The sequence below is a fragment of the Belonocnema kinseyi genome, chromosome 1 (genome assembly GCF_010883055.1).
Source record: "Belonocnema kinseyi isolate 2016_QV_RU_SX_M_011 chromosome 1, B_treatae_v1, whole genome shotgun sequence".
Taxonomy (NCBI): Eukaryota; Metazoa; Arthropoda; class Insecta; order Hymenoptera; family Cynipidae; genus Belonocnema; species Belonocnema kinseyi.
The window spans coordinates 87,067,761-87,081,544 of NC_046657.1; the positions used below are offsets into that span (position 1 = coordinate 87,067,761).

Here is a 13,784-nt window from a genome sequence, read left to right on the forward strand (position 1 = left end):
TTTGAAAATTAAAATTCGAAAATTTTTTCTAAAGCCTCCAGGGGACTTCGTTTTCGCACGAAAAAATTCTATGTGCCCTTATTGCATCCGGACCCACAATTTGTGGATTTCATTGTATATAGATTGTAGCTGATGTTAAAAAAGGCTATGGACCTGTAGTTGTTTGAACTTAAAAAATCCGCGGTTCATGGATCAATACCGTGCGCCCTTGCACAAACCACTGCGGGATGAGTTGTTCTCCGTTTAAGGAACTAATAAAAATACAAGCTAGATATTGGCGCTTAGAAGTGGACATCTTCCACTAAAAGTTGTTAATTTTGTCTGACCTTGGCGCTGAAAATTTCTTAGTTCAAGCTATAACGTTTCTTTACTTTTTCAGCAGTAATAAATGAACACTCCTTCTCTGGACGTTGCATCTGTTGTCTCCCGTAAAAGTTACAAAAGAGTGAGATATCTCAAGCGCGACGGATTTTCAACGGCACATGCCGTTTTATTGAACTGACCGAAAAGATGAGTAAGAGAGGTGGAATTTCCCTAAATTGAACAAGATTTTATTAGAGCCTTATATGGTTCTACTTCAAAACTTATTTTCTTAGTTTGACAAATTAGGGACATATTGCTATATTGCTTTAGGACGATTATACAGTAAGGAAGTTTACTATGTAGTCATAGGGAATATAATTATATAAACTCTAGCATATAATGCAACTCGTCTTGCATTTGTTTAATGCAAGAAGTACTATATAGGCGATTTTAATTCGGTTTCCAAATCTCCCGCGCTCGAGATCTTGTGCCGATTGGTCAAGGGCTTCGAGACTCAAAAGACGTGCGCGTGATATACGTATAATCAAATTCTGAAAAAAGGTTATGTTCTCCAGGATTCACCACGCATTTCAAATAAGTAATTAGTTACAAATTTAAAAAAATGTAACACAACATTAAAATTGTTCATAAATACATTCGGGACTTGCATTAAGTACTACTTAAAAATTGTTGTTGGTTTTCACTAATGTAACGGTACGTGATTGATATTTGACGTTTGACAAGTGTCAAAATCGTTTTGTACTTCGATCTTAATTAATTAAATAAATTGAATATCTACAGGTTGTACTTAATTAATTGGTGATAAAATCTATTGTTTTACTTATTGTATAAAATATGGGAATCTAACGCTTTTGACTAACTGCAACGAAAATTGTAATCCGTATGATTATAAATATTGCAACGATGAATCTGAAATTCAAATGATGAGAGGTAAGAAGCGGCAAATTATTCTTATAAGCTGGGTGTTCAGCGACCTTGAAAATTTCGTCTAAGCTACTATAGAATGTTAAAGTATACATTTTTTGTGATATTTGACTTAGAAATTATAAAAATTATTAACTGAAATCTTCAATATTAACTCATATTCATAATAGACCTTTTTATTCTAGACGTCGACAGTGCCCACGTGCCAGGATTTTACGTCATTTCTGTATTTTTCGAACAGTTTTATGTCGAAATGCATGGAAAATATTTTAAATAAAAATAACAACGAAAAATAAATGTGTCAATAAATCAGAGTTTGAAGACAACAAATGTTTAAGTATATTCAGAAAAAAACTGCGAAAAAAGTAAGAAAAGTGTGGCGAGCAAGCCCATTATTTATATTTGTTGACATCTGTCGTCTTTAAAAAAATGTTTAGAAATCCGAAAAAAATCACGGAAGATGATGTTCCAGGAGAAAAATTAGTGCACAAATCGGTGAAAGAGCGCAGTGTTAAACAGCTTAAACGATGGATAAAATATAAGAAACGAGCTTAAAAGGAAAAAAAGTGATTCAGTAGAAAGGTTAGTTGAGGTTGTTTTTGGCAGGTATTAATATTTATTTTTTTTCTTTGCTAACATTTGCTTACATATTAAATGAAGCATTGTTATCGGGGTTTCGAACCTCCTAAATTTTTCGATAAAAATAAAATCTATTTAATACTTTCACTTGAGAACGCAAAAGTATTATATTTATGTATTTATAACCAGTTTATATGAAAGAAGGAAAATTTGTTAGTACATTCCTTATACCAGAAAATCACTAACAAATGGCTTTTTATTGTCTAAACTTGAAAAAGAGAAGTAGAAAATATAATATTGTGTTATTTTATATTTGTATGAATATTAAATATCTACTCAAACAAAGTTCTGAACTGCAAATCTTGTATGAAAGAAAATATTTACACCTGCCATACAAAACCTCAACTAACCTTTCCACTAAATCACGTTTTTTTCCTTTTAATGGTGGTTTTCTATATTTAGGACATCGTTTCAGCTGCTCAATACTGTGCTCTTCTACTGATTCGTGCACGAATGTTGCACCTGGTACACCATCTTCCGTGAGTTTCACCGAATTTTTAAGCATTTTTTAGAAGATGGCAGGTGCCAACAGATGCAAATAATGGCCTTGGTCGTCGCACTCTTTGCACGTTTTTCACCGTTTTTTGAAATATACTTAAAAATGTTCCATCTTAAAAATCTCTGTTATTTACAAAATAATTTTTTGATCTTGTTTTCATTAACAATATTTTCCATACATTTCGACAGAAAACTATTCGAAAAATACGGAAATGACGTAAAATTTCGGCACATGTGCACTGCCGACGTCTAGAATAAAAAGGTCTATTAGAATGAGCCATGGCCATATAACGGAATTTTCAAGCCTTTCACCACTCGGTTTTTGTGTATACACCATATTACAAAATATTAATAAAGATTTCAAAATATTTCAAAGATTTCAAAATATTTAAAAGGATTTTAAACATTTTATAAAGGCGTGTTCATCAGATTTTAAATATTTCATAACAATTTCACAAAGATTTTTAAACTTTTAAAAGATGTAAAGTGTTTCAAAGATTTTGAAAAGGTTACAGTTCACCAGCTTTCAAAGATTTTAAAACATTTGGAAGATTTGAAAAGGTTTCAAAACATTTTAGAAGATTTTTTTTACTAATTATAGATTTCAAATAATTCAATGATTTCAACGAATAAAAAAGATTTCGCAAACTAAGATTTAAGAAAAATTTCCCAAAGAAACCAGGTCCCGAGAATTTTTGTGAACACATTCTAACATTGTGTTACATTGTTTTTAATTCGTAACTAATTATTTATTTGAAATGCGCGGTGAATCCTGGGGAAAATAACCTTTTTTCAGAATTTGGTTATACGTATATTTTGCGCACGTCTTCTGAATCTCGAATCCTTTGCTCAATCGGCGCAAGATCTCGAGCGCGGGAGATTTGGAAACCGAATTAAAATCGCCTCTATAGTACTTTTTCATTACACAAATGCAAAACGGGTTACATTATATGCTAGAGTTTATATAATTATATTTCCTATGACTTCATAGTGAACGTCCTTACTGTATATATGAATGAGTCCCGTAGCTCACTGGTCGCGAACTAACTAATCAGCGAACTACCTTTGATTCTGATTTAGAGAGTGCATCCATAAGATAATTCACCAAGTCCCAGTAATAAATAAGTTTAGCGAAGCATAAGTCGAAAGAGGTCAGAGACAATTTGAAATCTGCAAAGATTTATTCAATAGAAGTACATTGCTGATTGCACGTACTCAAGTTTCGTTGTTGTCACGAGTGTAAGCTGAGAGAACAGGATTTCAACTGGCGAGTATCAATCATGACTAGCTAGGAAACATAGGGGTCACAGAGACAAAGTATTAGTCAGAGAATAGAATGAAAACTCACTAATATAAATATGGTAGAATATCTACCCGACAAAATGTTACGATTCTCAAAACACGTATGAAGTAGCCGTTTTAAAGTGTATGCGCGATAATGAACTCTCTAAGACTTTACAAGAAGCCACAGATTTTTCCAAATATCTTATAACGCTTATTTTAAGGTTCAAGATAATCCTGGAAATAATTAAACAAAACCGCTAATTATGCCATAATACTATAAATATATATTTGTACTATTTAGAGAATCGATGATTAGTTCGCGAACTCTTTTCACTATTTCGAAAATTGTTTTAAAGGTTGTGATAAACGTTAGACGCAATTTTGAGAAATATGTGGCCTATCCTAAAGTCCCAGAGAAAAAAGTAAAGCTTCGACAACTTACTTTCTCCATGCATGAAAAGAAATGCCGTAACTAAAAAATTCATGTTTATGCAGGATAGACCAGCCTTATAGAGTCATATTTCGGTTCCCAGATTTTTTTACGCTTGTCTATTTCAGCATCCTAAAAGTAATGCAGATACTTCTATTGCTAAAAATATATTTTATTATTATTTAAAAGCAGCTACAAAATTAAACTAAAAATTAAATTTTTTGTTTTTAGAGCCCTTTTTCGTGTAACGTTACATACAGGGCCGCCGAAAGCGCTGTTAAGTGAATGGAGTAGTCCCCGCATAAAACTCAGGCTGGTGGAGAATTCCCCATGCAAAAAATTGTTCTTGCTCTTATATAGTAAACTTTCCGAAGTATATTTCGGAAACAATGAACGAGTTTATTGTAAAAAATCCGAAGCGAAAAAATGTATTTGCACTTTCCGATAATTAAAAATTTGCTTTATAACTAATTTCTATGGATGATTGGATTTTTTTACTATTGCTTGTAACTTTAACAGAACCTGAAAAAAGATTATCCGAAATATTATGCTGAAAAAATTGCTAAAGAAATTCTAGGGGGCAATGGGGGGGATAATCAAATTCTTTCCCCATCCAACCTGAAATTGTTCCGCCTGACCTGGTTAATACCATGTTTTTTTTTAATTGCAGTTGCGACTTTATGGCTCCATGAAATAGGCCAAGAATTTATCAGGCCCTGTACTTTATTGGAAAATGAATAAATTATGAAGGAGGAAGATGCTTGAAAAAATGGAAAATTAATTCTATGGAATTACAGAAACTCTAAAAAAACGAAAGTGAAATTGAACATGAGAAATTATTTTTATTTGTTTTAAAGTTAAGTATTACTTACAAATTGTGATATGAATTGTTTCTCTAAATAATATATACATGGGAGAACACAATGAAACCATCGCACAAATCTGAAGAATGAAACCATATGTAAAAAAATATATTTCTACGATTTTTCTTATTGAATCATTTATTATTGATGTATTACACTACTATTCACCTTGTGAAGAAATATTAAATAAGATGGCACGTAAGGAGAGATTCAGCACGATTTGAATTTAAAGACCTTTGGGCGGCTAATTTATTAAAAGTTAGCTACGTAAATCAATAATTTCTTTTAATGTTTCATGCCACGTGCTTCTAAATCAGTTTATTTTTTTGCAACTTTTGGCATTCAGTGTTTTGCGTTAAATAAAAGTGGTAAGTAAAACATGCAATTAATTAAATATTTTCCATCATAATGTGTAAAAATTTGGCTAGTACGTTATAATTTTCGATTGAAAAAATAGGTTTTAACCCGTAAATTTTTTTATTTACTCGAATTAACGGTATACTTAATTCTCGCTTTGATGTTCACAATTTTGTTACTTTTCAATTAAAGATTTCGCAAAGCGCTATTTACATATATTGATTATGTATTTATTTCGCGATGTCACAACGAAGCATAGCCTCTACAGTATAAGATTAACTATACCTCATTAGTCATTATCATATAGACAAGAATATATATTCAGGAAGGATTTCGCAGGCATTTAGGGAAGTCCGGCAGTCATCTAGAAAGGTTTAGGGTTTGCAGGAATGCCATTTAGGTTGCGAGTTACTGAGACAGCAGGCAGTTAGGGAGATTGGTCGAGTATTCGGGAAGGTTAGGCTTGAACCTTAAGAGGTTTAAGATGCTCTTATGGAGGATTAACGGGTATATAGGGAGATTCTGAACTTTCAGGAATGTGACTTAGGTTACCCGTTAGGAAGATAGCAGGCATTTAGAGAGCTTGATCAGGCATTCAAGTTGGTTAGGCGGGCACGTGGATAGATTTGAAGGGCACGTAGGAAGGTTCAGTGGGCATTTAGGGAGGTATAGCGAGCACATAGGAAGGATTGGCGGGCATTTAAGGGAAATTTTGGGGGCCTTCAGACAGGTTAGGAAAAAGCAGGTACTTATAGAGATTAGTAGGGCATTCAGGGAGGTAAGGCGGGCACTTAGGGAGGTTTGGCATGCACTTAGGCAGGTTTAACGGGCATTTAGAGAGGTTTAGGTATTTCATGAATGCCAGTTAGGTTGCCTGCTAGGGTGATAGAAGACATTTATAGAGATTGTTTGCGTATTCAGGGAGGTTAGAAAGGCTATCAGTGTAGTTACAAGGACACGTAGGGATCCGGTAATAAGCATTGGATATAAAAAAATTATTATTTTAAGATTTTAGCGTAAAAGTGAAAATTCTTCTATTATTTTGAATGCGCGATTTTTCCATCTGTCTGAAATTTTATTATAAGAATAGGATATCTCCGTGACTAATTTATTTCTATTGCCATAGCGGCCGCCGCATAGGTTCCTACTCCCCAAAAGAGAACGTGTTTTCAATATTTTGAATTCCTTGTAACTGTACCGACAGATAACCTCACAGAGATGTATTCTATTCCCCAAAGTGTTCATATTTTGAGATTATTTAAATCCTTCCAATAAGTTCACAAAATATGTGTGATCAATTTTGTTAATTCATCCATGTTCTTTGATGCATTTTTTAAGACGTTTAAATAAATTATAACAATATAAATAACTATAAATTTGAATATTTTTCGAATTTGTAAGTTATAAAAAGATTTAATAATGAAAAATAGGTCGAATAAATGCTTTCTTCAAATTTTACTAAGTCGATTGAGAGAAATAGGATTTCCACTATTTCTGTTCCCGTTGGGGATTTTTAGACAAATGAAAAACCGAGTATTCATAGGAATACAAATTCTTAGTTTTTGTGAATTCAACGCTTATTACCATTCCAGATACATAAAATTCTAAATAATGTTTGCATCCGTAGAACACAGATTTTTCATTTACTGAACTGCGACTGCTCTGTGGCGACCAAAGATAACAGATCCAAAAAAAAGATTGAAATATCTCATGTACTATGCAAGATAATGTTTGCTCTTCGGTGCTGTTGCACCCTTGAAGAAAGAGTAATTTCGTAGTATAGTCCATTTTTCATTGGGCTTCTAAAGATTATAGGCGAACTTTTTGTGAAATCGATGGTGGTCGAGTTCTTGGAAGCGAATTCTTTAAACCCTATTTATTATTCATTAAATATGTATTTAGCAGTAAAGTTTGTTTGCAGTGATGGGGACTGAATAACTAAGTAGGAAAATATCGATAGAGTTGAAGTTTTTCATTATACAGGTCAGACATAGTAAGTGCATAGTTGCACGGTGTGTTTCTCATAATATGAGATTTTGTGGTTTTTATAACACCGTGGCTACGCAGGGGAAATTGGTTACAAAAGTGTTTGTGACTACTGCCAAAATTAAATATATCTAAATAGCAGTAAATTTATGCTTCGGAAACATAGAATGAAGTTTTTCATTAAAAATAATACTTTATTTTGCAGTTTATTAGCTATTTCCTGGGGTATCTCATATTATGAGAATAGTTTGACGAGTTTGGAAAAAGCACTTTTTTACATTTTTTGTATTTTCAGCATAAAAAAAATTGTTAATAAAATTTTTGATTTGAGCTTCTTATGACAAACTAAATTTCCTTTAAAATGACCTATATTACTTTTAAATTCAGTTCATAGAATTCTGACAATCACGCCAAACAGAGTTGGTATCTCATATTTGGGTACTCTCCTCTATTGATATACTGTCCATAATTATCTTCAGGGACAAAAAAAGCGATTTGCGACTTTTGCTTTCAATTCTAATATTTACTTTAAAGAAAATCGAAATATTTGTTGAAAGTTTATCAATATCTAATTGCCAATCGGTACAATATTTACAAAGCGTTTTTTGCTTTTAAGTCAACAATTTTTGCCTCACATTGTTGCCGCTATCTCCAGCACATAGCCATTCTTAGGGATACTTTTGCAGAAATCCTGCATATTGAAAGCACAAGTTTACTCATTTCTTTCACATGATTGATCTTGAGACCTATACTAAAAATGAAGAGCAACTAAATCTAGCTTTAGGGATAAAATGCGCCAAGATTTATTTGAAGGGAGGGATTTTAAATGGAATCCCTGAAGACCCTTAGCTCGTCGATAGGAGCGCTATACCACAACTTTGCGCTAGAGCGACTTATACATGTATGGGAGTGCTATAGAGCCACAATTCAGAATGTGACATCTATAAAGGATGCTCTACGAAGCAGATACAAACGTCTCAACCGGCAGATTTTGTCTTCCGAACTGTCGGCGAGGAACAAAGTAATGCTTGCCGTTCCGGTAGTACTCTATTGATTTGTAGTAGTTCCATGGATGAAGAACGAGGTCAGATCTCCTAATATCTGGACACGAAAGGTTATGCACAGGAACAAAAGCATGTACCTTAACTCTTCTGTTCAGCGACTCGACATCTCGAGTACATATCTCGAGTACTCAATCCTGAAAGCCCGGATTCAGAAAGCACAGAAGAAAATCTTTCGCAAAGAGCTCCTCGTCAATGCCGTGTGAGCTGACACTTACTTTCCTGAAATCACCTGAATCAAAGTTGGGCACGGAGGGTTTCATTTTGGCATGTCAAAGCGGCGTCATTTCTACCTTGAAATATCGTCTCCACATTTTGTGCCAAGACATTCCCGATGGTAGCTGCAGGGCGTTTCATGCACACCCCAAGCATGTAGGACACATTCTATCTAATTTTCCAACTCATGCGGGAAAGACCAACATCCAAAGGGAGTTGCGACGAATCTACTCGGAATATTCTGTTAAACTGATCGTCCTTATCATCGACGCACTTGGAGGTGCCAAGCTTTCACTGGTTAATAGCTTGAAAAGCATCCATGCGTGTCAACAATATGCTGAAGAAATTTCAGGTTCAACATATTCAACTTTTTTTAAATGTGTGCAAAGGACTCAATCGAAAAAACATGTTTTTGGGCCATTCTCAAAAAATTCTAATTTGGGATTTTCTTTAATTTATAATTTTTGATTATTATTCCTCAGCAAATGCTATACATAGAAAAAATGCGCCATAATTTTCAAAGCAATAGGAAAATGTTTAGGAATTTTCAAAATCAGTCAGTCATATAAAAAGACCCGGAACAGCCAAATGAATCCTTAGTTACGTTTTTTTCAAGAAGGTTGAGGTCATTCTTGAAGTAACTTTCAACGAGGAAGCCAGTTCTTCGTGCTTCCTGACCATTTTAAGATGTTCTTTGCAGATACTTTGTTCCTCGTCGACAATTCGGAAGACCAAATCTGCCGGATGAGACGTTTTTATCTGCTTCGGAGAGTATCCTTTATAGATGTCACATCCTGAATGCGGCTTTGTGGCACGCCCAGGTATTTTTAAGTCTCTCCAGCGCAAAGGTGTCGTATAGCGCTTCTATCAACGAGCTCAGGATCTTCAGGGATGCCATTAAGCTTTCCTCGCCTTAAATAAACCTTGGCGCATTTGTCTAACCCAAATTCCATTCCTATTTCCTTAGTATATCGTTCGACAATCCCTAGAGCTAGATGTGGTTGCTCTTTGTTTTCCAAAACGGCATCAATCTCTCTATGCACCTTACGATTTGCGCATGAACGTTTAAGCTCTCCAAAAGATAGATGATAAGTCTATGGGAGGTCGAATCGAAAGTTTTGCGGTAATCAATCCAGGCTCTCGTTAGGTCATGCTGGAAGGATGCTGCATCTTTGCAGACACATCTATCGATGAGCAGGTTCTCCCGACATCCTACTACACCTTTCTTTAAGCCATGTTGTTCATACATTTCTTACCACACTAAATTGCCTATTTTCAACAGGAGTGTTGTGCGCCCTTCCACCAACCGCTCCAGAATTGATTCTTCCGACTTTAAATATGAGGTGAAAATACGGAACAAATGCTGATGGTTTGAAGAAGACTTCTTCCGCTAGAAGGTCTTGATACCATATGGTCCCGGGCAGGATTAGGTCTTCATCCCTCTTGGAAGACTCGGGATGAGTCAGAGAGAAACGGTTGATTTTCTCTGAACCACCTCTCTCTCCGCTCTATACTTCTCTTAGCATCAGAAAGTATCCGTATTCCCTCAACAATATGCTGCCTGACGGTCAGCAGCTCTGACTTGTTAAGTGTGTGACAGCGGGTCTGGATCTTCCTTCGCAAACTTTCGATCCTTGGCGGAAAATTCCTGCCAGGTGTGATGTAGTCAATCACACACTGTATGCGGGACGCATACTGTCTTGCCCAGCCTATCTTTATGGAGAGTTAATGCGTTCTTCTTTTGGTCTTATGATCAACCGTTAGTTTTGTTTCACGGTTCCCATCGGACAAAGCTCTCGCTGCATTATAAACACAACAATTGATAGTCCATAAGTCGGATTCTTCGGAAAAATGTCCACGAAGCTCGTCATCCATTTCAGCCAGATCGTTAGGTTTGAGAGAAACCAGGTGTAGATGTTTCTCCATGTCATTGAGCATCGCTCTTTCTCTATCGGATGCCTGCCCGCGGTTGGTCTTAGTGTCGCCTTACTTTCTCTGTTGCCGGAAAAATAGACTGTTTAGAGGCACCTAATTTCATTTCGTCTAAAAGCTTATATGCCTCTTCGAAAGATAAACGCTTCCCTTTGTTTTCCTTCGACATTTTTGTAATGCCTGGTTACACCTGGTTACGAAACGTATAACCTACTCACTGAAAGACTGAAAATGAACTAAAGAGAATGTTCTGCGACATTTTGGCCACTGACTGAAAATGACTGAAGCAGCCAACACGAATCACGGCCGACGATACTACCCGCTATTTTCATACACTCTGTTTTCAACCCATTTCGTGTTTAAAGGTTTTGCACAAAGATGGGGGGGGGGGGCGATAACTTGCAACCCAGATTGTGTTGATGGACAAAGCAGAAAAACGTGGGGGTGGCGAAAGCGAATACTATGTCTGAAAGAGGATCGTCCTCGCCTTGGATTTTGAGTCCGAGGAAATTGATTGCTATTAAGAAATTGTTGAGATAACAACATAGCAGAAGAAGGGGGGGAGTGCACATCGAATATTACTTGAAGTCCGTACAAGGGATCTAGGGAACTTTTCCGTGGAACTACCGGTCGGAATGTAGAACATATTCGCGCCCCTAACGAACAGCGTAGAGGGAGACGGTATTGTTCTTATTGGACGAAAAATCAGCTCTAGCACCGACACTGGACGGAAAGGTCGCACTGATTGAGCCAATGGAGAGAGAGGCGGTAAACCGGAAATAGTTGACCGATTTTGCACTAGCACCGAGGCCCCTGGCCTAGGCGTTTATGTTTAAGCGTGGTTGACGTGGTGTTAATTCCGGAATTATGAGAATAGGTTGAATTGACTAAATTATTCTTTTCACGGGCACGACGGGTGCTGTAGGCGTTTAAACTCAAATGTTGGGGAAAGACAGCGGAATAAGATCCATTGAAAACAAACAGAACGTGCGAATCAGTTGGGCGATTCAAAGACGAACAAAGACATAGTTTCAGACTGGGGGGGGTATAAAAATATAAACCGATAGTGATAGTCACATTGACGCGAAAATTTTAGATTCCCTAAACCATCAACAATAAAAAGAGAATATTGCATTGCACACCCATAAATAGTTGAGAGGGGGGGGGCAAGGTGACACAAACGCGATAGTTTTATCTGATAACTATAACAATTGGTCAATACATAACGACTACCGAAGAAAACATATCACTGGACACACATAAAATCAATAAAACGCAAGTCCTGGTTATCCTGTTCTCCAAAAGACTTCAGTTTATCAGTTAAAAAACATAATTAATCAAAATGTTGGTACAAATAAGATAAAGAAATACGATGTAAAAAGTAAAAACTAGGCAAAAAAATTATGAAAAGATGTATAAAGACGCGAAGTCAAAACTTGTTATTAAGTCCCTGCTATCCCGCCTAGTAGCGCGGTTCAACAGGTTTAACAGTACAGCTAGCGGACAGATTACATGGATTCAGGGAAGGAATTGGAATGGAAAATATACGAGGAGAATGGGGGGGAGTAAGAAAGAAATAAAATAGGAAAAAAAGAGAGAAAAGTAAAAAAGAAAAGGAAAGAAAATGCTTCGGATACGGTACCTAGAACCATGGTCTGATACTAGAAGAAGCTTGTAGATATTCAGGTATCTATAATCTCTCGTCGACTATAAAAAAAGGGACCCGGATCGTGGAAATAAGAAGATTTTTATTTTTAAGAACACTCAATTTTTCTTTTATTCTAATACACTATATAACGGCACAAACAAAATATCAACAGGATGGTTTAGAAGTAGAAAATTAACTGAACTCTCGTCAGTCGCACGCAGCCGGAGCCGAGAGCAGGACGCTCTCCGCTTGGACGGAGGGTGGGACCAACCCACTGATTGTCCAGTTACGAGAAAGAGAGAGAAAATAATGTATAGTGGAAAAGGCTCCCACCGTCTCTCCGAACGTCAAACATCTGAATAGAACTAGAGTGCTATAATAAATGTGTGTTTTAGGAAAAATTAAATTTTATATTACATCAAAACGGTAAAAATAAAAATAGCAATTGGGTTATTATAAAAACTATAAATTACTAAGACCGGGTAAAGGAAAAACAAAAAAGGCAAATTATGCGTGGAATATATATATATATATATAATTAAAAATTTGTCATAAGGACAACCGCAGGATTTCGCCGGGAGCGGGTGCTAATCTGAAAAATTGCACCCGCTTCCAGCGAAATCGCGGTAAAATTTCAGCCATAACCACGTCTCACAACCATGAGATAGGTGGTTACAGTCTGTAAAGGAATCAATACAATGACCCAGAAAAGCCTCGTGCACCCTAAGAACACGCAGTGACCCAAGGACAACCGCCTTCTGCATTTTTCCCGCAAGTGTTCTAGCATATTGTTGACACAAAGGGATGCCTTTTAGGCTATTATCAAGTGAAAGCTTGGCACCTCCAAGAGCGCCGATGATAAGGACGATCAGTTTAACAGAATATTCCGGGTACAATCGTTGCAACTCCCTTATAATTGACTCAATTTTCCTAGGAGCATTTAGAGGAGCGATATTAAGGTGAATGCCGTAGGAGTGACAGATATGGTAATACAGTACTCTTAGTGCCGCATTGTGCCTTTGAATGTAGGTCGTTCCCGCGTGTGCTGGACAACTAGATAGTATGTGAGCTAAATGCTCGGAGTGTGCATGGCACGCCCTGCAGCTATCATCGGGAATGTCTTAGCTCAAAATGTGGCGACGGTATGTTAAGGTGGAAATGACACCGTCTTGGCATGCAAAAATGAAACCCTCTGTACCAGACTTCAATCCGGGCGATTTAAGGAAAGCAAACGTTAGCTCACAAGACTTTGACTGATCCTTCACATTTCTGTGGAAGATACCGTGCATCCTCTTATCGAGGAGCTGTTCACGAAAGTTTTTCTCTTGTGCTTTCTTAATCCGGGCTTTCAGAAGTTATTACTCGCGATAGATTAGATTTGATGCATTTTGCTCACCCCTAATACTGAAGTCAAGTCCGAGTGTTTCAGAAGTCTCCTCCGCTGCTTTGTACAGAAATGCTCCTTTGCCCACTTCTTCGTGATTCCTGACCATTTTAAGAAGAGGGTCTCTTCCATTTCGAACTCTATGTACTGTACCCAGAATAATCCTGTTGTGAAGACATTCAAGACTCAATATTCCGCGACCCCCTTGACGGCGTGAGATGTACAGTCGCGGAACGGA

The 13,784-nt window shown here is 36.6% G+C and overlaps 1 protein-coding gene across 3 annotated transcripts in view; it reads left to right on the top strand.

Annotated features, from left to right (window-relative positions):
* LOC117174804 (prolyl 4-hydroxylase subunit alpha-1-like) overlaps window positions 1-5,169 on the top strand; it is a 50,166-nt gene extending 44,997 nt beyond the window's left edge. For all 3 annotated transcript variants that reach the window (XM_033364184.1, XM_033364196.1, XM_033364190.1), the window contains one exon: window positions 4,770-5,169. In XM_033364184.1, the coding sequence (XP_033220075.1) occupies window positions 4,770-4,840 (71 nt within the window). In that variant the 3' untranslated portion in view covers window positions 4,841-5,169. The remainder of the gene's footprint in view (window positions 1-4,769) is intronic.
* Window positions 5,170-13,784: the final 8,615 nt, after the last annotated feature.